Genomic DNA, 25631 nt, shown 5'->3' with positions numbered 1-25631 from the left:
TCCTATGGATCAGATCTATTAACTGTTAAACCTTGGTCTCTCTAGACCTCTTTTCTTTGTATGCATATATTTACTTTTCCTCTTAGAGAAATACAAAAATAAGTTTATATATTAGGTTGGTGCAAAAGTAATTGTGGTTTTTGTTACTGAAAGTAATGGCAAAAGCCGCAATTACTTTTGCACCAACCTAATAGTATATACTGATATAACCTGCTTTCTCAGTTATACTGTTAGTGATTCAGTGATATTTATTGAATGCTGCTCGCATGCCAGGCATATTGTGGGTGCTGAACAATCAGCAGTGAATAAACCCATGCAGTATAACTGCCCATGTCGTTCCAGCGATAGTAAGCAAGACAGACAGGTAAAATGTATAGTGTTGGATGGCGATGTGTGCTAAGGAGAAAAACAGAGAAAGGGCACAAAGTGCATGTGTGTGTGGGAGAGGGGACTGGATTGCAGTTTAAATATAATAGCCAAAGAAAGTCTCAGTGAGATGGTGACATTGTAGTAAATGGCTGAAGAAAGTGAGGGAGCAAGCCATATAGACACCTGGAGGATATCAGGGACCTGTTTCTAATTCAAACACTTAACCTGGGTTGAAAATCTATATTTTAATTGACCAAACGTTGTTAACTCTATGGAGGCCATGCAATTTAACCAATCCCTATACTGTTGTTCGTATTTTTTTTCCCCCAGTGCAGACAACTCTGAGATGGACATTCTTGAGTGAACTATCTGTGCACATTTCTAGAAGTGGAATTCCTGGCTTAAAAGAGCATATGTGCTTTTTAAGGATCCTGGTTTCCAATATCAGATTTGGCTTTCCATAACGTTTGTACCACTGTATCTTGTCTTATGGGCAGTAAATGAGGATGCCTGTTTCTTTGTAACATAGCCAGCATGAATCATCATCATTTATTTGGTATTTGCCAATTGCTAGATTAAAACTGATCCATCAGATGAATTTACTTTTCTTTGGTTCTCTTGGAAAGGCCTGAGGTAACAGTTTTTATTTTTCTGGCATCTTATTGAGGAAATACATAATGACAAAAAGCTGTTACTGATTCAGTAAGATATTTATTTAATATCTTAAATACAATTATATTTGATGAACTACAATAATATTTATGTTTAAAGTGTATATATATATATATAATCATATGATGCTTAGGGTATGTATGGACTCAGATTCTAGGTACAGCCAACCCCCACACTCCCATGGGCTTAAGGGTTACAGGTTTGGAGCTCCTGATAGGAATTGTTACTGTTTGATGAAGGAGTGATAGAAATTTCCTGTATTCGAAGCTTAAGTGTTAGAATCCTTTATCAATTGTAGATATTTTATCTTTGAATATGTAATATAAGTCAATACAGACTTTATAAGAATAATAACCATTTAAAAATAAGTCATGCTTTTAAATAATTTTAGAATGTATTACAAATTTTGTCTACTGTGTTGACTACTGACAGTAAACAAAGCATATTATACCTTCTAAAGTTATTTATGTCCATCTGGAAGCCGAGGATGTGACTTTATTTAGATATAGGGTCTCTGCAGGTATAATTAGTTAAGATGAAGTCATACTGGATGAGGAAGGGTCCTAAGTGCAATATGAATGATATCCTTATAAGAAAAGGTACAGAGACAGATATGCCCAGAGGGAAGATTGCTCTGTGAAGATGGAGGCAGAGATTAGAATTATGCTGACACAAACTAAGGGACACCAAGGATTTCTGGCAACCACCAGAAAAAGGAATGATCCTCCCTAGAGCCTTCAGAGGGAGCGTGGCCCTTTTGACAACTTGGGTTTTGGACATCTGGCTACTAAGACATAATACATTTCTGTTGATCTGAGTCACCCAGTTTGTGAAGGCAGTCTTAGGAAACGAATGCAATTAGGAAATGATATTTTACTTATGATTACTATGTTAGGGCCATGTTAATGGAGCCTAAGCTTTTTTCCTGTGGAAATCAGTGTTTAAACAAAATTTCTAACAGAAGTACAAAAATATATAACACAGGTAGAATTATCTGATTAAAGGAGGAGAGGGTATTGCAAAAATTTCCAAATGAGCATTTCTTCCTGTCCTTTCTCCCTGTCTTGCTGCCCTGCAGAGCACAGATTGAAAACCATTGGCTAGAAAGTCATGTAAGACCAAAAGTACATTAAGCACCTTTTACTGAGCTGGGATGGAAAGGCATGTGGAGCCAGCATTTTTTTTCCTCAGTGCATTTTTACTCTTACAGGATCTGGAAAAGTTTACCTTATGGAACTTCTTTGTTGAGATGCCAGTGGAGCAGCTGATCACTAATATTTGTGGAGGGCCTACCCTGTACCAGCTACTGTGCTTTGTTCTAGAGAAAAATTCACAAAGGGAAGACGAATTTACTCTGTAGCTGCTCGGAAGCATGTGAGGAATTGTGCCTGGGGAGCAGGACAGCCAGGCGCCAGTGGGTGATTTGAGTGCGTACTGCATATCATGATGCTGTCTTGCGGTAGGCTCCAGGGTACACTGTCACCTGGCCAGCTGATGCCTAGGGCAAGGACTCCTTTTTCACCACTTGTGTCATCTAATAGGTTGTGCTCAGAGTTGAGGGCCATCCTCTGTTAAGACCGGTTGTGTGTGGATTTCATACTTCAGCTTTCAGGGGGGTTGGTTAATTACTTTTTTTCCCAAGTTCTTAAGGCACCTGTTTTTTTTGCTCCCAATTGTTGCCCTCCTTTGTGAATGTTCTTTCAACTATATCTGGGGAATTGGCCTGGTATGAAAAACTGAGGGTGGTTAAACTGTCAGTGCACAAAGTACATATTCGAAGCAATGATGTTGGTGAACTGAGCGTATACATAATGTGCTCTCTAGGATTTAGCCACTTCTTAAATAGCACATCAGGAAGGAGGTGCGCCAATATCCAACACCTGTGTGTTGTATATTGCTTAAAGCAGAAGCTTCCAAACCTTTCCTAGAGACATGGTGTAACCACTCATGGCTCTCTGGGTGTGCTGCTGCCTAGACATGGAGGCTGTGAGCTGTATGATTTTCTGGTGTTTCAGATTCCCTCAAGGTGCTGTTGAGTACTACTGGTTTTGAGGACTGATCTTAATAAAATTTATTTTAGGAACCTCTGAAAAGACTCACTGCATAAAAATATTACATGCTATTTCATTGAATCTAAAAAACCATTCATTCTAAGATGCACTACTGTTTTCTGTACCACTAAAATAAAAAGATGGCCAGTGAAAATATATTGCATTGAATGGGAGAGGTTAAAATGTAAAAGTTTGTGGATGAGTATTTGGTAGTTTGTCTGTGACTGCAAAAGCTAGAGTTGGAACCCTCAAAGATCAGAAAAGTTGTAGATTATGTTTTATGTTGACAGTTCTAGTTCACTAATTGTAAGTTTTTAAAAAAAAACTTTAATGGTTTCTGTTATATCCAAATTGGCCAATCAATACACTAACTTTATCCTTTTTGTTTCCATTAAATGTATTTGATAGCACCTCTTTGACATGTTGAAAGCCTATAGTGAGAGTGTATATTGCTAAACCTTACGGTGAAAGCACATCAGAGTAAGTACAGTCTTCACGTTTCCTTAGCAGGACACTAAAGGTTGCACTGTCTCTTCCTTCCTTCTCCCTCCCTTTCTTCCTTCCTTATCATCTTTTCTTCCTCCCTTCCTTTTTTTCTTTGCAGAAATTAAGTTTTTCCATGAGTAATCTTTGGAGTTTATGAATCCTTTGGAATTTTGTAGAAGGGAATAGATAATTCACCTCATTTGATAATCACATAATTTGAATTTCCCACATTTACTTTCAGAAAGGGGCCAGGGGTCAAGCTTTCTGCAGGCTCTGCTGCCCTGAGGTGCCATGCCAGAGGTGGACAGCACTGGGAGAGCTCTTTCTCCTGCTGTTCTGGGTTCCTGGATGGGTAAGTAGCAGAAGTAGACTGTCACTTTTGGGGGCCTCTAGGCATGGGGTTATTAGAGAAAGTTATGATGCTGTATATACCAAGTTGCTATTTTGAGCTTGCTAAGAATAGGATTGTGTAGGAAGACAGTACAGCATGGAGCGTTTGATGAGTCATGGGCCTGTCACCACTATCTTTATGAGATGAACTTTATGAAGCGAAACTTCAAGAAGTGACAAGTAAATTGAATTTTCCTTTTATTAAAATGTTCTTCAAAAATATTCACTTTTGAGTTGATAAAGACCCTTGAAAAAGGAGAAAGAAGATTAAAGTGTGTTTTCCTGAAAGCTCAAGAGCTCTGTTCATTTCTCAGCTTTCAATATCTGGGAGCCCATTTGCCATGGCAAGATTCTGTACTGTGACCCTCAGCACCAAGATCCACAGAAGCTTTAAAAAATTATTATGTGTAATTGATGCTCAGAAGTCCATAGATTTGTACTGTAGTAACATTTATGGAACACCGATTATATGCTAAGCCTCGTGGGGAGCCTGAAAGCTTGAGATGATCACAGAGAGACATTTTACACTGCAGGAAGCTAGGCCCACGTAGTCTGCATATTGCAGAACTGTGTGATTCAGATATAAGTTGCCTGATTTCAAGTTCTGGGCTTTTAATACTGTATCATAGCCTGCTCAGCTAACAGTGTACATATCTATATACACATTTCAGTGTATTTTAAAAAAGAAAAGCCAAAAAGGATAATTAAGGACATTAATTTCAGCTTAAAACCCTATGCTCTGGGAATAGGCTGTTTTACAGTCATCTGATATGAGAAATAGAGCAAATATTCATTTGGTTAGTCCATCCATTAAATATTTGAGGACCTACTCTGTAGCAGATACTGTTCTTGGTGCTGGGACAGAAATGGTGAGCCACTCACATGTTCTCATGAAGCTGATGATTAGTCGGGGAGGCAGATTTAAAATACAGTAAGTTGGGATGCCTGTTGTCGAGAAAACAAATGGATCCCCAAATCCAGAATAATGGGGTGGCATGGTAAGGAAAGACTTATTTGAGGAGGTGCATTTAAGATGAGAACTGAACATTGAGATTCAGGAGCTTTGAGAGGAGCTTGCCAGCGAGGGGAGACCAGAGGTGTGTTGGTGGGGGCTCCAGATGCTGCAGGAACAGTGTGGGGGTGGGGGAGCCCATCAGGTGGGGCTACCGGGCTCTGGGGAGGAGTGTGGATGTCATGTAATTTCCCAAATTATCTTGTTTATTTGTTTACCTCTCTTCTCTAGAAGTAGGGAAGATGGAGAGACACAGGCAAGTGGGAGACATAGTTGGAGGCATAGCTGACATGATTCGTTCATAAATTAATGTAGGTGTGAGGGGGAAACAGGCAAGTAGAAATCCAGAGCTGTTGGCTGAAGCAGTAGCACAGGTTGAGGTGCTGTTGACTGAGATGGAAGAGAGGTGGGGTCAGGGCAGAAGAGAGGGCCATGATGATGACTTTGGACCAGTTACAGCTGAGATGCCTGGGATGGGTGCAAAGGAGGATGCCAGATGGATGATGGATGTGTCAGTCTGGCTCAGGATGAGGCCTGGCGGGGTCAGCAGTCATGGAGCTGGGTGAGGTGGCTTAGGGAAAGGGTGGGGAAGGGAAGGCAAAGGCGACTCAGGAGCAAGCTTGGAGGACCTGGGGCAGTGAGAACCAACCAAGCAGGCAGGGAAGAGCCCTGAGGTCCAAGACATTGAGGAGAGGCTGTGTGTGAAGCAGAAGAGGAGAGAGCCTGCAACACAAGAGCAGTCAGTGACCTGCGGTCTGGGGAGGCGGGGGGAGGAGGCAGCAGGGCATGGTGCCCCCTCAGAGCTGTTGCAGGTGAATGCAAAGGAAGGGGCTGGCCACTCATTTTCATATTTGCATGTGTTCTATTCCACACTGAAATGTAGAAAGCAAAAATTAGGGGGCTTTGGAGGTGGAGGCAACAGGTGTAGACAAGTGTTCTGTTTCTTTTGTTCTTTCCCAGAGCTTGGCAGTGCGAGGGAGCCTAGAAATTAGGTGGCGGCTCCAGAGAGATTGGGGTGGGGAGAAGCAAAGGAAGAGTGCAGTTTCAGATGAGAGATTCGGGGTGATTCAGAGGCTCCTATGAACAGTGCGGAAGAGGGAGGCAGGAACCGGAGGCTGAGGTCTTTGTGCAGAAACCGTGGGGACCTAGAGCACAGGTGCTTTGATGGGAGGAAGTGAGTGTTCTCCATCGGAACAGGGAGAAGAAAGTGAGGAAAGCAGGAATATTGGAATAGATCCACAATATGAAGCAGGGACAAGGACATGCTCACATTTGAATTCCCACAGTACTGAAAATGAACACGCACAAATTAACATTCTCCAGGAAGCTTGTTGGTTTAAAGCAGTTTCTTTGTTCTACATTTTGAACTTCTTTAATGGTCCTGCCTCTCACCTCCCCTTTCCCTTACGTCCCTATCATCCTGTCTCCTTACCCCACACAAAGTGAAATAACTAGAATCCAACAGAAAGTAATCCAATATGGGTATAACATTGATTGTACCAGGTTAGAAGAAATTGTTTGAACAAAAAAACAACCCCATCAAAAAGTGGGCGAAGGATATGAACAGACACTTCTCAAAAGAAGACATTTATGCAGCCAAAAGACATGAAAAGATGCTCATCATCAATGGCCATCAGAGAAATGCAAATCAAAACCACAATGAAATACCATCTCACACCAGTTAGAATGGCAATCATTAAAAAGTCAGGAAACAACAGGTGCTGGAGAGGATGTGGAGAAATAGGAACACTTTTAAACTGTTGGTGGGACTGTAAACTAGTTCAACCATTGTGGAAGTCAGTGTGGCGATTCCTCAGGGATCTAGAACTAGAAATACCATTTGACCCAGCCATCCCATTACTGGGTATATACCCAAAGGACTATAAATCATGCTGCTATAAAGACGCATGCACACGTATGTTTATTGCGGCACTGTTCACAATAGCAAAGACTTGGAACCAACCCAAATGTCCAACAATGATAGACTGGATTAAGAAAATGTGGCACATATACACAATGGAATACTATGCAGCCATAAAAAATGATGAGTTCATGTCCTTTGTAGGGACATGGATGAAATTGGAAATCATCATTCTCAGTAAACTATCACAAGGACAAAAAACCAAACACTGCATATTCTTACTCATAGATGGGAATTGAACAATGAGAACACATGGACACAGGAAGGGGAACATCACACTCGGGACTGTTGTGGGGTGGGGAGAGGGGGGAGGGATAGCATTAGGAGATATACCTAATGCTAAACGGTGAGTTAATGGGTGCAGCACACCAGCATGGCACATGTATACATATGTAACTAACCTGCACATTGTGCACATGTACCCTAAAACTTAAAGTATAATAATAATAATAAAAACAGTATTCAATCTCCACTGTCTTAACTATAAAGTAGAGATTTTCTCCTTTTGCTAGAAGGACACAGAGAGTACCCCCTTTTCATTAGGTTAGTCCAGTGGGGAGGAAGGTAAAAACCTGCTGAATGCCTGTCTTGAATGGGATTTTATTCCAGTTAAATAATTCTGGTAGTTGCTGGATACTTTTCTGAAATGTCTTTAAGCCCAGCTCTGTTTTTTTTTTTAAGCGTACTGATTTAAAAAATAATAGATATGAAGTTTTGTGAAATAGTTAAAATATAAAAATTATATGCAATGAATAATCCAAGTGGTCACAAAAACATGTTTTCTTGCAACTTTGCTGCCTCTAGCATTAGAGACTTTTTCTCATTGAAAGGATCTAATTTATTGACTCTGAATGGGAGGGGTTTATTTTGGGGACTGATTTAATTAAGGCTTAAGCAAAGCTTTTTGTTTAAACTCTCAGAATGTCTCTGGTTAACTATAGCTGGAGCTTTGAGCAGTGGGGACATATACATGATGATACACATCCAACAGGAATGGCGTTAACTGTCTTTTTTCTGAGGATATACTTTATTCCTTCTCAGTATTATCGGAATTATAGGACTGATTTTTTTCCTGTGAAACACCCAGTAACCTGATTTTCTTGAAAAATAAACAAATTTAAAATCATGACAATCACAAGTAGACAGTATGGGCAAGCCCTTTTAAATTGGACAAAAGATTTCTCCCCTGACTCCTTTATCCCTAGAACTCCCCCCACCGACCCTTGATACAATCTGTGGTAGCTCTGTTGTCACTTGCCCTTTTGCTGAAGATTCATAGAGGCGCACTCCTGACTTCTTGACACTAGTGATACTTTCTAGTCACTTTCAGATTATTACTGTGTTTTATAGAATTCTGAGATCGTAGAAATAGGTGGAATATTGAGACTATATCTCACTATCATATTTAGGCATACAAATAAAACAGACACTTCAGAAAAAACTTATGGCCCTTGGTGTCTCCTTGAAGCCCCAGAGGAAGCAGTCAAAAGCCCAAGGGTGCTGAGAAGGTGGCGCCTGGGATCGATGTGGGTGAGGTGGGAATAAGCTGCTATTTCCCATTATACTTACTTTTTTGGGGAAAGGGATTCTGTGTTTTTCTTATTAATACCTAAGAATATGTTCTCTGATTCTCTTTTTATCTCACTAAAGAAACATACCTAGTTTAGGCCAGGTTTGATGGGCAACATGGTGAAATTGCACAAAAAATACAAAAAATTAGCCCGGCTTGGCGGCGTGCACCTGTAGTCCAGCTGCTGGGGAGGCTGAGGCGGGAGAATGGCTGGAGCCCAGGAGTTCCGGGCTGCAGTGAGCCCTGATCATGCCACTGCACTCTAGCCTGAGTAACAGAGCAAGACCCTATCTCTACAAAAATAATAAAAAAAAAATACACAGTTTCATGGGGGACATTGAAATCCTGCCTGTTGATTCACAGTGTATGAACGTGATTAAAATGCTGAGGAAGTTAGCTCTTCCAACCCTTGGCTCTATTTATGGTTTATGTCATGAGAATTAGAATAACCAGAAAATTTCAATAAAGAAAAGAATTGAAGATGAGGGTACAGTTTGCCTCTTGTACAGGAGGGGTCTGTCTATGGCCTTCTGTTTACAGATGAGCAGCCAGTTGTTTTCTGGGTAATCTGCAGATTAAGCCCTGGTCCACTCTGGTGATTTTTTTTTTCTTTTTCTGTTTTTGTAGAATGCCTTCAGAAATCTTGCTGAAGATATTTTCCTACTTGGATGCTGTGAGCCTTCTGTGTACTGGATGTGTGAGCAGGCGCTTTTATCATCTAGCCAATGACAAGTAAGCAGAAATCCAAGTCTCTGTTATGTTTTGATGACAGTTTGATGGAAGTCAGGAAAACTAGTAACTTTTTAACCATTTTTAAGAATTTAAGAGAATTCAAGAGTATTTTTACACACAAGTGGAAATGTCAAATGCTCTAACTATGAAATTTTCAAATATTTGCATTTATATGCTTAAAGGAATATACTTTGCATGGAACAAAAAAATCAAACTTATTATTGCTGCAGCTGTTAGATAATGCAGCTTCAGGTCTGTTGCCAGGAAGTCTTGGCTGTATTCCCCACAGAATCAGACCTAACCACAGAGTCTCAAGCAGCACTGCAGGGACCTGCTGGCTTTGACCCTGGCCCTGCGTTCGCAGAGCAGAATGAGTGCTCTCTGCTGATGGCCAAGCAGATCCTAAAGAAAGAGAAGGAAGAGGCTAAGTTAGGTGTACTTAGCTTCTCTTCCCAAACATGCCAATCAAGTTAACTTACTCTGTGGGGAGAGCGAAATGGATAGAGAGAGGCCAAGACTGTCCTCTCCTGGAGGCTGTACCCTTGGAAGAAGGGAGCCAAAAGAGAGGGGTTCACCTGTGGTCATCTGGGCTTGCAGGGGGTGGATCTAGGAAGGAAGGGGAGAAACCTCTGCTTCTGTTTGTCACTATAATCTTAGCCTGCATCTCAGAATTGTATCTTGGAGGGAGAGATGGTGGAATCCTCCTTTCAGTGAGGATTTCATGGCTTACAACAGAACATCTTGGCTTTTTAGGCCCCTCTCTCATTTAGCATCAAAAGATCAGATAAATGTCTTTCCTACATGGAACCTACATGTCAGCTGGGGAGATCAGCAAGATGAGAGGGAATGCCGGTTTTAACTGATGGTTTTGTTTGCTAGGTAAGGAGACGGAGAATGGCAGAAGGAGGGCTGTCGTATTAGTTAACCCTGAAACATGGTGGACAAGAATGTCTTTCAGTACAGTGGTTCTCAAATGCCATCCAGAGAGGACTACATATGAACCACCTGGGAAAGTTTAAAACATGTTCATCCCTAGTCTGCATTTCTAGAGGTTATAATTTAGTGCTCTGAAATCTGTATTTTAAAAATTCTCCAGCCAGGTGCAGTGGCTCATGCCTGTAATCCCAGCACTTTAGGAGGCCGAGGCGGGTGGATCACGAGGTCAGGAGATCGAGACCATCCTGGCGAATACAGTGAAACCCCATCTCTACTAAAAATACAAAAAATTAGCCGGGCTTTGGTGGCGGGCGCCTGTAGTCCCAGCTACTTAGGAGGCTGAGGCCGGAGAGTGGCGTGAACCCGGAAGGCGGAGCTTGCAGTGAGCTGAGATCGCCACTGCAAGATCTCATTAAAGCTGTCCTCAACCATTGTCATACTCTGAAGAGGACATACACTGTTCCCTAGTTGGAAAGGGTGGTTTTTCTTTTAATTTGAAGAGATGTTTCCTATATGGAAGAATATATGTCTATGTCAATACATGCGCGCGCACACACACACACACACACACACACACACACACACACACATCAATGAATGAACTAATAATGTTCTTCATGGTAGTTATAGAATGAATTAGAGCAATTTCTACGTTTCCCTTCCTTAATGATTGTCGTAGTTTACGTAGTTGAGATTTGTTTCCCCAAGCCTCATGTTGAAATTTGATCCCCAGTGTTGGAAGTGAGACCTAATGGGAGTCATTTGGGTCATGGGAACAGATCCCTCCTGAATGGCTTGGTGCCTTCCTTGTAGTTCTTGCTCTAGAGCTGGTTGTTTAAAAAAGCCTGGCAGACCTCCCTTCCTTCTCTCTTGCTCGCTCACTCTATTTCTCTCTCTCTGCCATGTGATCTCTGCACAGTTGGCTCGCCTTGGTTTTCTGCCACATGTAGAAGTTTCCTGAGGCTTCACCAGAGGCAGATGCTGGTGTTGTGCTCCTTGTATAGCCTGCAGAACTATGAGCCAAATAAACCTCTTTCCTTTACAGATTACCCAGCCTCAAGTATTCCTTTGTAGCAACACAAAGAGACTAAGACAATGATCTAATAAGAGATGAAGGTGGTCACTAAAAGAAAGCTCAGCGAGGCATTTTTCAAGGAAGGAGTCAACCAAATGTCTAAAACTAGCATTCTGGAGGGTTCCCACTTTATTTAAGGGTAGAACTCAGACTCTTCAGATAAGCTGATAAATTGTATATTTCTTAGTTTCTTTACTGTCTCCTCTCTCCACTTCACCTGCATGGTGAAGAAACCAGGCCTGGAATCAGATGTGGAGCATGGCCCTAGTGATGTTTTTTGCATACTTTTAGTATTACTTGTGTGCCCTCCTCACTTTCTTGGAAGTTGCCCTTTGGAAATATGAGCTACTGATGAAATTGCACTCACATTTCTTTTCTTTTTCAAAGGACATATTTAATTGTGCTAAGTTGAATTGCACTTTTTAGGTCCTGCTAAAGGACCTAAAGAGTCATTGTCTGACTCCTAAAGTCAACGTCTGATCATGAAGTCAGACTACAGAAAAGGATGTGTGATAATTGAACAAGTAATCAATATGTGTTTTTGAAAAGTGTACAGTATATTCTAAGCGTTGCTTCTGAAGAGAGGGCAAGCATACATAGTGTAGCGAGTTACACTGATGACTTACGGGCAGACACGCTTGAAGGGCAGGGGGCTCCCCAGTGCCCCATCCCAGCAGCGGAGGCTACTCCCTTCTGTGTGAGCCCTGTCTCTGTGTGGGAATAACAGGGATGTGTGGATGAGGTGGCATCTGGTTTATCACAAGGGGGTTTTATTTGCCATGTACTCTGGCAAACACTATCTGAACATTAAATTGGCCATTTTCTAAACAACTTGTTTGCGTTTCCCTGAGCCTGTTGGTAGAGCTATTGGATAAATATGCCCTTTTCCTCGAATCTGACTGGGCCTTCTAACAGGATGGAGCATTTGGGGATCAAGAAGTAAATGTGTTTGGGTTTTGGAGACTGTGAAAGGTATCTGAACCTTAACATTTGTATATTATAAAAAATCAAGGGGAACCATCTGCAATATAAAATGTTTTTACTTAGGTTCACTTACGGTAAGTAATATATGATCATGTGTGTGAACATAGTTCATCATACGAATGTTAGGTGTGGTTATTGTTACTAACTGCATGTGGAGTTTATGCTATGATTCCCATCTCTGCGGCAGTGTTTGTTTTTGCAGTTTTTACATACTAACGCATGTAAAAATAGTATCAGAGGTTGTTTAGATAGTGCTGATGTGAGGACTTCAAGGCTCCATAAAGGTCCTGCTAAAGGAATACTTACACAGAATGAGATGCTGAGTAAAATAAATGTGAAGAAAACACAAGCAAGCTTTTATGCAAAGGGAATTTTAAAAGTGTCTATTCAAAGGATTTTCGTGAAACAGTTTCAGCTTTACTTAAATGTACTCAGCTCATCATCGCATTGCATCTGTCCACTTACATAGGAAAGTCTAGAAATTTCTGAATTGAAAACACAAACACTTTAATATAAAAGCTAGGCATGAAGTGATTTTGCAGAGTGAGAAATGACTTGAGAAACCCACACTAGGAAGAGAATTCAACCAGGGTCTGACTGTATGTGAGCTTGCATTTGTTGGGAAGTCCATGCAATGTCTGAGTCAAGGAGGTGGCGTTCCGAAGTCACGTGTTTGAGAAATGGTCCTTTTCTGCTGTGGTTAAGGAAATAGCTCTGCCTCCCCAGAGCACCCAGTTATCCCCAGGGGTCCTGCTGCAGTTCAGGACCACCGCTCTGTGGGGGAATCACTTTTTCCTTGCAGCCTCCAGGCAGTTGACTGCTTCATCCCATGCTGCTCTGAGTAGTAATGTGGAGACATAAATGAGCAAATCATTAATGTTTAAAATGCAAAGTTTGCCTTTCAGATAAGGAATTGATTTTAACCACTGCCTCAGTTTTCCCTGTGTCTTCCTTCTCTTTCCTTGTGGAGAGTACTGGCTGAGAGGGAGGAGCCCTCAGGCCAGCTCACTGCCACCACTCGTGGGGCTTCTCTCGGCCTCTTAGTAGAGATGAGTGGAAGGAACAGACTTTGAGTCAGAGCTGAGTTGGAATTCCAACATTGAGGCTTATTGGCTGTCTGAATTTGGGGAGCGTATTCAGTTTCTTTGACCCATTTCTTTGTGACTGAAGCGGCAGTGAAACCCAGGTGATAAGAGTGTGAGCTCTGGTTCAGATCCAAGCTTCACTATGCACTTGAGTGCACAGACCTGGGCCAGCTCACCTTGCATCTGAGCCTCAGTTACAGCATCTATGCAGTGGGGACAGGAATACCAGCACCTCCTGGTTTCTTTGTGAGGAATAAATAAGTCATGTATAATACATAAAGTGGTTAAACGATGCCTGACACATAGTAAGTGTTGAAAAAATATTAACTATTGTTTAGTTGTTACCATTAAAAACCTTCACTTTTTTTCTCTTTGTGAAAGCCTATCCCTTGTTGAAAGTTTAAAAATAGCAAAAAGAATGTATAATTCCATTGTTCCCTATTGAAATTTCTTCATATTGTACATACATCTTTTCTGATCTTTTTAAAAGCATGTATATATTTAAAAACAAGAATCATACTACATATACTTTCTGTTATATTTAAATAATATATTTCCTATTCCATTACTGATATAAGAGGGCAGTGGTTTGGATGATCCTAAATAACATGAGATTACTCACTTGAGACCTGACCCTGGGAAATGGGCTTTTCCTTTTTTTAAAATGTGTTTTTGGTGGTGTTGAATTTAAAACACCAAATCTCAAACTGCAATTCACTTTAACAGATGAACGTTCAACTGTAAATATTCAGCTTGGCTTATTCATGGAATTGGATTATTTGAAAATATTATGCATCTCTAATTTGATATATTATGACTAAGGTAGGTGACAGTGTCTCTTAGTTAACATATTTCCTCTTTTCCCTCCAGTTTTATTTGGATTGGAATCTACTCAACTGCTTTTTCACCTACAAGATCAAATTGGAAAGTTAATTCAGTAGAGAAGATAGCTATGTCTATGAGCTTTCTTTCAGTTCAGGATAAAGAAGCTGGTTATTGGAAGAAAGAATATATCACAAAACAAATAGCATCTGTAAAAGCCGCACTAGCTGACATTCTCAAACCTGTCAACCCTTACACAGGCCTTCCAGTTAAGACCAAAGAGGCCCTCAGGTACGCAGTGTGTTCCAAAAGAGAATGATGGCATCAGCTCAAAGTATCATATACATAGGACATATGTGCAGTTTAGATTGTGTGGGACTGTCTCTAGTATTTTTGTGTGTTTTGTGCATCTATAAAATATGTACCATTTTCCTATTTGGCATAGCCTTCTGCATCTGCTGATTCAACCAACTGCAGATCAGAAGTATTGATGGGGGGGAACCTGAAACAATAATAACAGTATAAAAAAGAATACAAATAAAACCAGTACATTATACATAATAACAACAGTTTGCACAGCATTTACATTGTATTAGGTATTATTAGTAATCTCAAGATGATTTAAAGAATATGGGAGGAGGAGCATAGGTTATATGCAGATACTATGCCATTTTTTTTTTTTTCTTTTATTATTATTATTATTATTATTATTATTATTATTATACTTTAGGTTTTATGGTACATGTGCGCAATGTGCAGGTAAGTTACATATGTATACATGTGCCATGCTGGTGCGCTGCACCCACCAACTCGTCATCTAGCATTAGGTATATCTCCCAATGCTATCCCTCCCCCCTCCCCCCACCCCACAACAGTCCCCAGAGTGTGATGTTCCCCTTCCTGTGTCCATGTGTTCTCATTGTTCAATTCCCACCTATGAGTGAGAATATGCGGTGTTTGGTTTTTTGTTCTTGCGATAGTTTACTGAGAATGATGATTTCCAATTTCATCCATGTCCCTACAAAGGACGTGAACTCATCATTTTTTATGGCTGCATGATACTATGCCATTTATATAAGGGACTTGAACTTCCACAGATTTTGGTATCATGGGGTTCCTAGAACCAATTTCCTGCGGAGACAGAGGGATAACTAGTAAATAGCCTAAAGTTTTAATGAAAAGCAGAAGTAACCTACTTATTTGCTATAGTACAGTAAAAATGTTCAAGGTCTCTTTTCTGGGCAGAACCTTTGTCTTATTTATATGTTGCCAGTACCTGGAAAATCATGGATGTTCAGTGGGTGTTAGGTGAGGAGAAAAAGTCTAAAGAGAGTACTGTTGTTGAAATGAAAATTATACTGGGCCATGTTTTGAGAATTTTGACTTTGGCTTTTAAGGAACTAGATGCTTTAGAGAAGATATGTGAAATTGCCTTTAGCATTTTTTTTTTTCAATGAGGCAAACATTGTTAGTTTTTTTTTCTTTCTCCAGAATATTTGGTTTAGGTTGGGCAATTATACTCAAAGAAAAAAATGGAAAAGAATATATCATGGAGCATGCTGATCTTTCCATAAATGACACATCAGTTACTGTTATATGGTATGGCAAAAAATGGCCGTGCCTAGCATCATTGTCAACCTTAGATTTATGTGGCATGACACCAGTTTTTACAGACTGGTATAAAACTCCCACCAAACATAGGTAAGTACCAATCAGCAGAACTGTTGAGTGAGAGCATCTTATATGTAAATATTAGTTGGCATTACTTTTGTAATTAAAAAATAAGCAGCGTTTTTTAATTTTGTCACATATTAAATGTACATTCTGCATTAATGTAGAAGAGGAAAAGAGTTCATTTTATCACATTTCTGATTAGGTCTAAATTTAAGTCCTCGTATCTTGGTTGTCTTTAATGGTAAAGAATGATGTTCTAGTTAACAAAATTTCCTGGATGATTGATGGCTAACCTTTGAGGTTTTTCATTTTAACCATCTTAACAGAAAGATATATGATATCTTCCTTCTTTAGTAAGTGGTATACTAATCATAGTCTAAATATGAGGAAACCAAGTCATAATTATGAGTTATTTTGTCTGACTTCTGTTGAACTTACTAGATACGTGATCTTGTGCAAGTAACTTACTCTTTCTGTGTCTCCATTCTCTCCTCTATGAAATGGAATGATCGTTATACTGGCGTAGTATTTAGCATATATGACTGCAGTGAAGAAGATGGATCAAAAGATATCACTATAAAATGCGTAGATCAGCTAAGTGTGCAGCACATGTGTAATGCTTAGTGAGCCCTTTACTATTCTGCTGTCAGGTGGCTTTGCACGGAGTCCATACTCACTGTGAGGCTGGCATCTGCCTTTCTGAGCAGCTCTCTCAGGCTGTCTTTTTCATCATTGATTGCTTCCTCCTAAAAGCTGGATTATGGCATGCATAGCATCCTCATCTCTGGAGCAAGCTAACATAGCTTTATATAAGATATATTGCAAATATAAAGGTAATACCTGCCTTCTCCTGCGTTGGTTTCCTGCCCTCCCATCTCCTTCACTGTCTCAGTATTCTTTGACTTTTCAGGAGTGTTTACCATGTCGTTTTCTTACCATCCTTGCATGCTGCAGTTCCACCCATTGGTTTCTCTCCTGTCTGTCCTTGCTATGGAGGATACTGTGATATCTGACATTAGTGCCTGCCATCTCTATGGAGGGACAGGGTTCTTTCATGGTTTCCCTGGATACAGACACTTTTTTTTGTTGTTGTTGCAGCTCTGTAACTGGGGACCTTGTTTTTGGCTCCTCTCCATGGCGCCTGCTCTTTGAGCATTGTTTTAGTGATTACTGAGCTCTCTTCCCATGCTCTGAATGTAAGACTATTCAGACCTCTTGGTGCTGGCAAATCCAGGTTTTATTGTACTCTAAAAATATTCTTAATGTTATGATGAAAAATGAATTATTTTTCCTAGATATATTACTGAAGATACTTTGGAAACAGTTACCTTTTAAAAAATGGTACTTTTATTTGGATAAGTCTTTGAAATTTCATACGGGATCATGAAGGAAGCCAGCTTTTTCTAATGTAGTAATTAGGCTTTATGCATTTCAAAATTACGTTTGGAGAATACGTCCACAAACTGTACTAGTTTTGCTAAACAATATGTTACTTGGCATAGCATGAAAAGTTACTTACAGATATTAGGACAAAATGGCTAACATTAATTCAAATGATCCTGAAGAATTAAGTTAAATGGATAATGTTGAATTATAAAGCTCTGTTAAAGACAGTATTTCCCTGAAATGATCATCAGGGTCAGAAGTAATAGATACTACATAGTGCCAAATGCTAGAATTCATTGGGAAAATTCATTTGATATAATTTATTTCCATGAAACTTCAATGGACTTCAGCCAGCCTTTGATAACTGTGATAAACAAAACTAAAAGTGTTTTTTAGGAATTTGTTTTGATCGGCACTTTTATTGCAAGTTTGTAAGTGAATGCTTTCATCGTGCAGGAATATAAATCCTTGTATGCATCTGTGTGACAGCCAAGAAGAGCCTTTGTGATTTTTATTTGGGTCTTTTTTGTTTCCTCTATGAGAAGTTTTTCAACAACAGTGAAAGCCTTATTGATGTAATCTGGATTTCCCTGTAATTTATACCTTTCTAGTCAGACTCCAAATTTTCTTGCTTGCCAGCATTTTCTGCTCCTCAGCTTGTGCTGTCCCACCCTAAATTTGTGAGAACTGCTGGGGAAATGTCAGCCTTAGTTTCTGTGTCTGTGGCTGTAAGGCCAAGCGCATGAGGACTCAGCACGTTCTCAGAGTCTATTTAATAAGTACCTCTACAGCCAGATTTTCAGAGAAGAAGGTTTCTCACATCCCCACCCAGCCTCCTCTATCCACATTAATGATACTAGCAGGGACTGCTATTTATTGAGCACCTGCCCCATGCCCTGTGCTCTCATCCCCACTCAGCAGGCTGGTGATTTCATACACAAAGAACCAGCCTGTGATAGTCGCAAAGTCACTGTAGGTTGAAGCTAAGGTTTTACCTCAGGTTTCTCTGACTCCATAGTGAGGTTCCTGACCCTGCATTTATCCTCCTCCAAGTGTATTCTGCATATGCTGGGTTTGTTTCTAATTTCTATATCACACACGGTCACCGACCGTCTCTCCTTACCCAGTTGTGGTTCTCTGCACAGGAAGTTATTTTGAAGAGTTGAACATGGGACTAGGGTCATGTGGTAGCTGCGGATCTGGTTTTGATGCTTCACAGTCCCTTCCACTTTGAAGCAGGACTGCAGCTGGTGTCCTTTTTAACTTACTTATTTAATATACCTTTGAATTCCTATTGCCTGCTGGCTTGTGCCTGAGGTGCTGGGCACCAACTGTTGAATGAGATGTGGCCCCAGCTCCTTAGGGATTTCAGTCTAATGCGGTGTTAGTGTCTCCTTTATGAAAACACTGGTGATTTAGTTTAAGTTTATTTCTGATGTGTCAACTTTCACTATCTCTGAGTTATCCTTGATAATAACTGTAAAAGGCCCATCTGCTTTCCAGCCACCTCCTGAGACCACCCGTTCTTATGTCACTTGAAATAGTGTATCTTTGCTTCTGTGTCGTTTCACTCACTTGACTAGGAATACACATTGAGAGTCTACTTTAGATTGTATTGTGCTGGATTTGGAGGGAATAGAACAGGAGACAATGCTGCCACTTCATCACTTTCCTGGTCCTTCGACTTCCTCCTGGCTGGGTCATTGAGTTGACAGTAAGAGCAAGACACGGGAGAAGAAAAACGTAGTTGGGTTGGAAATCTGAATGTATCCATTTGCCTTTTATTCATTTGTGTCCCCACGCTGCCAACGTGCCATTTAGTTTAAGCACATCATTAACATACTCTTCAAACACATTTGTGATACACTAAAGAGAACTGACAACACTATAGACAGGAAAGCTCACTTCTCTCTCTCCTTTCCTTGGCATAACGTTCAAAGACTCCGATGGCATTCTTTAATTGCAAAGTACGATCTGAGTCATTTGACTGTATCTACCATGATTGGCTGTGACAGACTCATTCGGATCTTCTGCCTGCACCCTGGCCTCCTGGTGGGAGTGTGGAAGGTAAGACTTGAGTCCCTGTATGTACTGTGTCATTTCCCCATCACAATACCACATTTACTTACCATTATGTGTGACTTCAAATGTAAAATCCTTTAAGGCTTTTCACTAACTGCAATCCGTTTTACCATCTCACCAACTTCATTTTTTCAAGCTAACATGGCCCTCTCTGTTCCACTGAGGCTGCTCTGCTGTTCTGCTATCATAGACAACTATGCTATCTGTTGTTCTGCTGCTCTGCTATCATAGACAACAACCTCTTCCTGCCTTCATGTTTTCCTTCATGTTATTCCTTTAATGTCATGTGGCTTTCCCACTTCCAATCAGTCCATGTTCCTTCTTCTCTTCCTTTCATGCTCTTTCTCTGACAACGTTTCCCTTACTATGTGTTCAGCACGCTCGTCTCCCAAGCCTGTTTCTGATCCTGTAGGTGCGGCATTGAGTGAAATCTGCTCTTCAGGGTCAGCTGTCTACGATGTTATCCTTTCTCTCTGCATAAGATTTCTCGTTTCACCAGGTCTGGCTGATATTTTAAGATAGTAGTTCACAAATCTGATTCTGAGTTGGCATTATGCATTAGTTTACAATGACTAGACGGAATTAAGACCCTAGCTTCAGACAACACCATCCTCTTATCCCTTTTCCTTAGCCGACTGTGGCCGTCAGTTTTTCTTTCCGTCCTCCCCTTTCTGTGTGAAGATGGCTTGTGGGTGAGACCGCAGCTTGCCTGCTCTGCATTCCGTGACTTGCATGCATCCAGCTTTGTCGGGTGCAGAGTTGTGAGCACTCTGGTGGCTTCGATTGTCCTCTGCATGGCTACTGGAGAGTGGCACCTTCAGATTTACCATTCGGGGTCACCTGTGCCCATCAGTGTCAGCCGTGAATCTGGGAAGAAATGGAGGTCAGTCCCCAAATAGTCTCATTTTCTGCTATTCAACCTGATGGACAAGTGAAGAAGTTGAATCTAATCATTCCCACCACGTTGGCCAAATCAAGCAGTTACTTGGAAGAGGAACATTGTGTCAGTAAAGTTCAGTATTTGTAGAATTAATCTGGTATCTGTGAAAGTCTTTGAAAGGAATTTGAAACAGCCTGGAACTAACTGCATAGTTTCACAACTATCATATATATCTTTTGATATTTCACAAGCTCTAGGCTGTGAGTTCTTTTGGTCCTGTGTGCTCTGCATATTTGAGTGAATTGTGGTCTTGCTGCCAATATGAAATATGAGTCTTATTAGGTAGTAATAACATATTAGCAGTAATAATGCATTAGCACTGTGGTGATCTTATGTTTGTAAGAAAGTGCCTGTATCTGCAAGATGAATGTGCTGTGATCTTCGCAACGACCTTGTGAAAAATTTAAACATTCTGGTTGAAATATGTATTCTTCTTAATTAACTTTTCAGAAGGAGGAAGAACTGGCTTTTGTTATGGCAAATCTTCATTTTCATCACCTTGTGGAGAGGAGCACATTAGGCTCGGCCACTATGTATGTATTTATATGTGGGTGTGTTGAATTTTTGTATAGTAAATATAAAGTATTAGAAGTTGATGCCATCTTAATATCCTGAGAATAGCTGCAGAGATATTCTGTTTTTAATCAGTAAACACAAACAAACAGGCACAATTAGCTGTCGCTAAAATAATTGGATTATTCACGAGTACATATTTGGCTTTATTTATTCTGGGTTAAGGAATTTGTACCTAGTAGGATGTTATTTATATGGGTAGGATAGCTTGATTACTTCAAGATGCCACTACTGTCCTTCAAGTTCTTGCTCTTATGTGAATTTTCACATCTTGTAAGGCATGGAGACTCGTGGCCCTTGGGCTGAACCTGGCCTGCGGATGATTCTGTCTGGTCTGGACAGTGTGTGTCTTTTAATGAATTTGAGTGTCTTTAGGTGGGGCACAGGCTTCCCATTTCACTACAGCCCTCACCCTTTTCCTGTGGACTTAGACTCCCTTACTCATTGTTTTTTTTTTATTTTATTTTATTTTTTATTTTTATTACCTGAGAAGCTCCTGAGTGTTTTTGAGTTTGTCACCTTATGTAGTCATGTTTTTCTTGTTGAATAAAACTTTGCCTTGGCTTTGGGTCTACCTGGGTGTTTGTCCTGCAGATCGGTGTTCAGTGCCTTTTCCTGCTGAGCACTTTTGTCCCCTGGACACTGAGAACAACGCGGAGGGCAGAGTGGCCTTTGTAGAGTGGCCATCCTGGGATCAGCTGCAGAAACATGTGCACCCGTGCTGGGCTGTGGCTGCCTACAGAACTCACATCATTGCCTGTTTTTATAGAAGTTGGTAAAAGGAACATTGAGCAGTCTTTTAACTTCATGGTATTGAAGATTATAGGGAATCCTATGGAGTTTTATTTGTAGGAGGTAGTGCTTTGATATGGATGGTAATTTTTTTAAAAGTATTTTCAAACCAAGAATTTTATCCCTGGCGTTGACAAATTTGTATGTTTCTTTTGTTTTGCTTTTCAGCCCCTATGAACTGCCTCCACATAGCCCCTTTCTGGATGATAGCCCCGAGTATGGATTGCACGGCTACCAACTCCATGTTGATCTGCACAGCGGTGGGGTTTTCTTCCTATGTGGTACATTTCGCAATCTCTTCACCAAGAAAGGTGAAATTAATTTAGTTTTTATTTCATTATGAAATTAAAGGTTGAGCTGAGGGAACCAATTTTGATGTCCAAGTTAAGAATTGCCCTCGCTGGTCACTTTATAATCTTTTGGCAGCAGTATCCTCCCAGACCCGTGTGTCATCCCAGGGCTTGTGAAGGTCCTCACTGGACTGAGTCTCTTCAGCACTGGCTCTGTCTCCTTCACCACCATCACTCTCAATGCCACCTCCTGGGGGTAGCCCCTACTCATCTTCTCTACTGATGCTTCTTTATTATTTTTCCATGCTCTCTGCTTTCCCCAGACTTTTTCCCTTCTTTCTCAAAGGAATGTGGTAAATTTGCCAGCAGGGCCCGTGCCGCTCCAGGATTAGTCAAGAGAAACCAGCCTTTCTCCTCTACGTACTGCATCACTGTTTGCCACACCTACCAAAGCCAGGACAGAGGCTGGGGCAGACAGAGGAAAGGAGGGGGCTTATGCCAAGCAGGAAAAACGAGGGAGTGGAGAATGCCCCATTCTAACTTACCTGATTATTTCCTTTTGGTTTCATTCTTCTGTAGCCTGTAAACTTGGAGTTTCATGTAAGGACTTGCTTAGATTCAAGTTTAACATTTCTGGTAAAAATATTTTAAAAGGGAAGTTATGTACTTCATTTTGCATTATATTGAGAGGTATATAATGTCAGGTTGCCCATTATTAGTAATGCCAGGTTTTATCATCTGGTTAAGATGGTGACCACTAGATATCTTCATTATTAAAAGTATTCTTTTCCAAATATCCTGGTCCTCCAAAGTCTTTCATCGAGTGGACTTGACACCCATTAATGATCTTTGCCTAAATCAAATATTTTGTTTAAAAATGTTGATTTTCCAATTAGGTCACCATTTCTGTATTTATCAACTGAGCTTTTGTAAAGAACTTTCTCTTATCACCTGGGTGAACTTCTATAAAGGCAGAGCAAATGCTTAATTCTTTCCTTTTAACTGCCAATTTTCAGATGAAGAAATTGATGTTACAGAGCAAAAGGGGCTTGCTGCCTGATGTGCTGGAACCCAATACTGTGACACCAGGTTTTTGAGAAAAGAAAAGCTTTTTATGGCTGGCCCACTAATAAGGAGACAGGAGTCCAGCTCAAATCTGTCTCCTCATGCTGGCTTTAATGCAGTAATTTTATTAGAAAAGGTTTAGGGAGTAGATTCTGGGATTAGTAGGTGATTGGTGGAAGGAAAGGGAGGTCTGGAAAGTCCTCAGGCATGGTGCTGTTACCTCTCCATGCCCTCATGGGTCACTTGCAAATTCAGGAGGAGTTAATATGAAACATGTGGTGGGAATTCAGGCTGTGATGTCAGAAAGCTCCATCTGTGAAAACTCCAGTTGGCCATATTGGTTCCGACTGATTTCAGCCAGTTTTATCTTACAAGTGGAGGGTGTTTTATCATTTTAGTAAGTTGCCTCTTATCTGCCATCTTGCAAACTGAAGCATTTCTGTTAGTCATTAGCTTCTTTAACGCTGGAGCACGGTTTCACTGATGCCCTAGTCATCTCCTGTGGTGGAAGAAATGTGAGCTCTTCTTCTTTCCTCCTCGCCCCCACCCTTGTTTAATGTCACTTTGGACTCTTGGATATTTATTTATTCAGTAATTTATAGTCAGTTATAGATATTTCTTTTTGAAGTTACTTGGTCGGTGGGATCTGCTTCGGGCTGCTTCTGTGTCCTGTAGATATCCCGTTTGTCTTTGAGTCTTCCTTGCTTTTTGGCTCAGGAAGATTGCTAGGTTTTCTTGTGTTTGTTGACATTTTTATCAGAATTATACAATTCCACATATTAACCTCAGGTATATTAACATCTTTGTTGTTGAATTGTTCCATCCAAGAATGTGGAATGTCTTTCAGTTTGTTTACAAATACTTTTATGTCTTTTAGGAGTGTTTCAGAATTTTCTTCATACTAGTTTTGCACATTTCTTATTAAGATATTTATGAAGTATTTAATTCTTGTTACTTCTCTTTCATTTTATCTTCCAGCTGTTTTGTGATTTCTTTGTGAGGTTTTGGTCTCATCGAATGAGTTGGGAAGTATTCTTTCCTCTTGGATTTTTTTGGAGGATTTTGCATAGAATTGGTAGTATTTCTTCCTTGTTTGGTAGAATTCATCCAAGCCTGGACCTTTCTTTATGAGAAGACTTTTAACTACAGTTTCCTTTTCTTTCAAAGAAATGGAGATATTTAGGTTATTCATTTCTTCTTGAGTGAGCTTTGGTATTTTTTGTCTTTTAAGGAATTTGTCCATTTTATCTAAGTTGCTGAATTTATTGGCATAAAGTTCTTCGTAATAGTCCCTTATTATCTTTTTCATGTCTATAGAGTCTAGTGACATGACATGATTCCTGATATTGGTAATTCCTGTATTTTTTTTTTTTTTCCTGATCAGTGTGGCTGGAAGTTTATCAATTTTATTCATCCTCTCAGAGACCTAACTTTCGGTTTTATTGACTTTTTTTCTGTATTATTTTGTTTTGCATTTCATTGATTTGCGTGTTGATTTCTATTCTTTCTACTTTTTTTCTGCTTATGTTGTAATTTGCTCTTTTTCTAGTTTCTAAAGGGAGAAGTGGAAATAACTGATTTGAGAACTTTCATATTATCATATTGAGACATTTGGTGCTATGAACTTCCACCTAAGTATTGCTTTAGTGGCATCCCACAAAGTCTGTTTTATTTCATTTTTATTCACTTTAAAATACTTTCCAATTTCCCTTTTATTTCTTCTTTGATATATGGGTTAGATAGAAATGTGTAATCTAGTTTCCAAATATTTGAGGATTTTCTGGAGATCTTTCTGTTACTGAGTTCTAATTTAACTCAGTTGTGGTCAGGAAATGTGCTTTGTATGACTTGAATTTTTAAAATGTGTCTGAAATTTGTTGTATGTTCCAGAATACGATCTATTTTGGTATATGTTCCATGTGTACTTGAGAAGAATTTGTTCTGCTGTTGTTGAATAGAGTGTTCTAAAATATTAATTAGGTAATATCAGTTGAGAGAGTTGATATTTTTTTGCCTACTTGTTTTATCAATTAGAGAGAGGTGTTGAAATCTCCAACTCTAACAGTGAATTTGTGTACTTTTTTGCTGTTTTATCAGTTTTTGCCATGTGTATTTTAAAGCTCTGTTATATTCATCAACACTGGAGACTATGATATCCCTTTGACTAAGTACACACTGTGTACATTGTTGAGGGTACTCCCAGTGTGCCCTAATGCACACCAAGGGTAGAAATGCTGTGCCTTCTATGCCAGTATTAGCAGAGAACTGAGGCTCTGCTCTCCATGGCTGCAACCCTGATGGAGTGTTGAATTGGGCATCTAGCCTGACCTGGTGCCACCACTGTGAGCAGCTGGCCTGGGAAATGGGGGAACAAGATGCGATTTCCACAGAGATGAGGTGAGATGGCTGGCTGGTCCCAGCCATAGCTGCTCCTCAGAGCTCTCCTTCCCCTTTAAACCTTGTGAACCATTACAGAGCCCTGTGTGTCCCCACTCTGCCTCCCCCACCTCAGTCCACACTGCTGCCATCCCCTCTCTGGCCTTATCCTTTTCTGTCCTCCCCACTCTAGCTCTGCTGCAGCTTTAGTGAGTTCCTCTCTGTTCCTTGACTGTATCAGGCTTTCTCTGGCCTCACATTCTTGGTGTACCCCTCCTGCCTGCAGTGTTACTGCCCCAGATCTCAGCATGGGTCCTGGGGGTCATGTCTCTCTGAGCCTGATTCACT

The 25631-nt window shown here is 40.4% G+C and overlaps 1 protein-coding gene across 6 annotated transcripts in view; it reads left to right on the top strand.

Annotated features, from left to right (window-relative positions):
- FBXO15 (F-box protein 15) overlaps positions 1–25631 on the top strand; it is a 75582-nt gene that overhangs the window by 3695 nt on the left and 46256 nt on the right. For 3 of the 6 annotated variants that reach the window (XM_054461266.2, XM_054461269.2, XM_054461270.2), the window contains exons 2-9: positions 3820–3930; positions 8311–8436; positions 9099–9203; positions 14154–14396; positions 15597–15806; positions 19106–19232; positions 20638–20720; positions 21721–21863. In XM_054461266.2, coding sequence (XP_054317241.2) covers positions 3820–3930; positions 8311–8436; positions 9099–9203; positions 14154–14396; positions 15597–15806; positions 19106–19232; positions 20638–20720; positions 21721–21863 — 1148 coding nt within the window. The remainder of the gene's footprint in view (positions 1–3819; positions 3931–8310; positions 8437–9098; positions 9204–14153; positions 14397–15596; positions 15807–19105; positions 19233–20637; positions 20721–21720; positions 21864–25631) is intronic. The other 3 variants (XM_054461268.2, XM_054461271.2, XM_054461267.2) reach the window with 2 other exon arrangements.

Source organism: Pongo pygmaeus, chromosome 17 (genome assembly GCF_028885625.2).
Source record: "Pongo pygmaeus isolate AG05252 chromosome 17, NHGRI_mPonPyg2-v2.0_pri, whole genome shotgun sequence".
Classification (NCBI taxonomy): Eukaryota; Metazoa; Chordata; class Mammalia; order Primates; family Hominidae; genus Pongo; species Pongo pygmaeus.
This window is presented reverse-complemented; position numbering and strand designations above follow the sequence as displayed.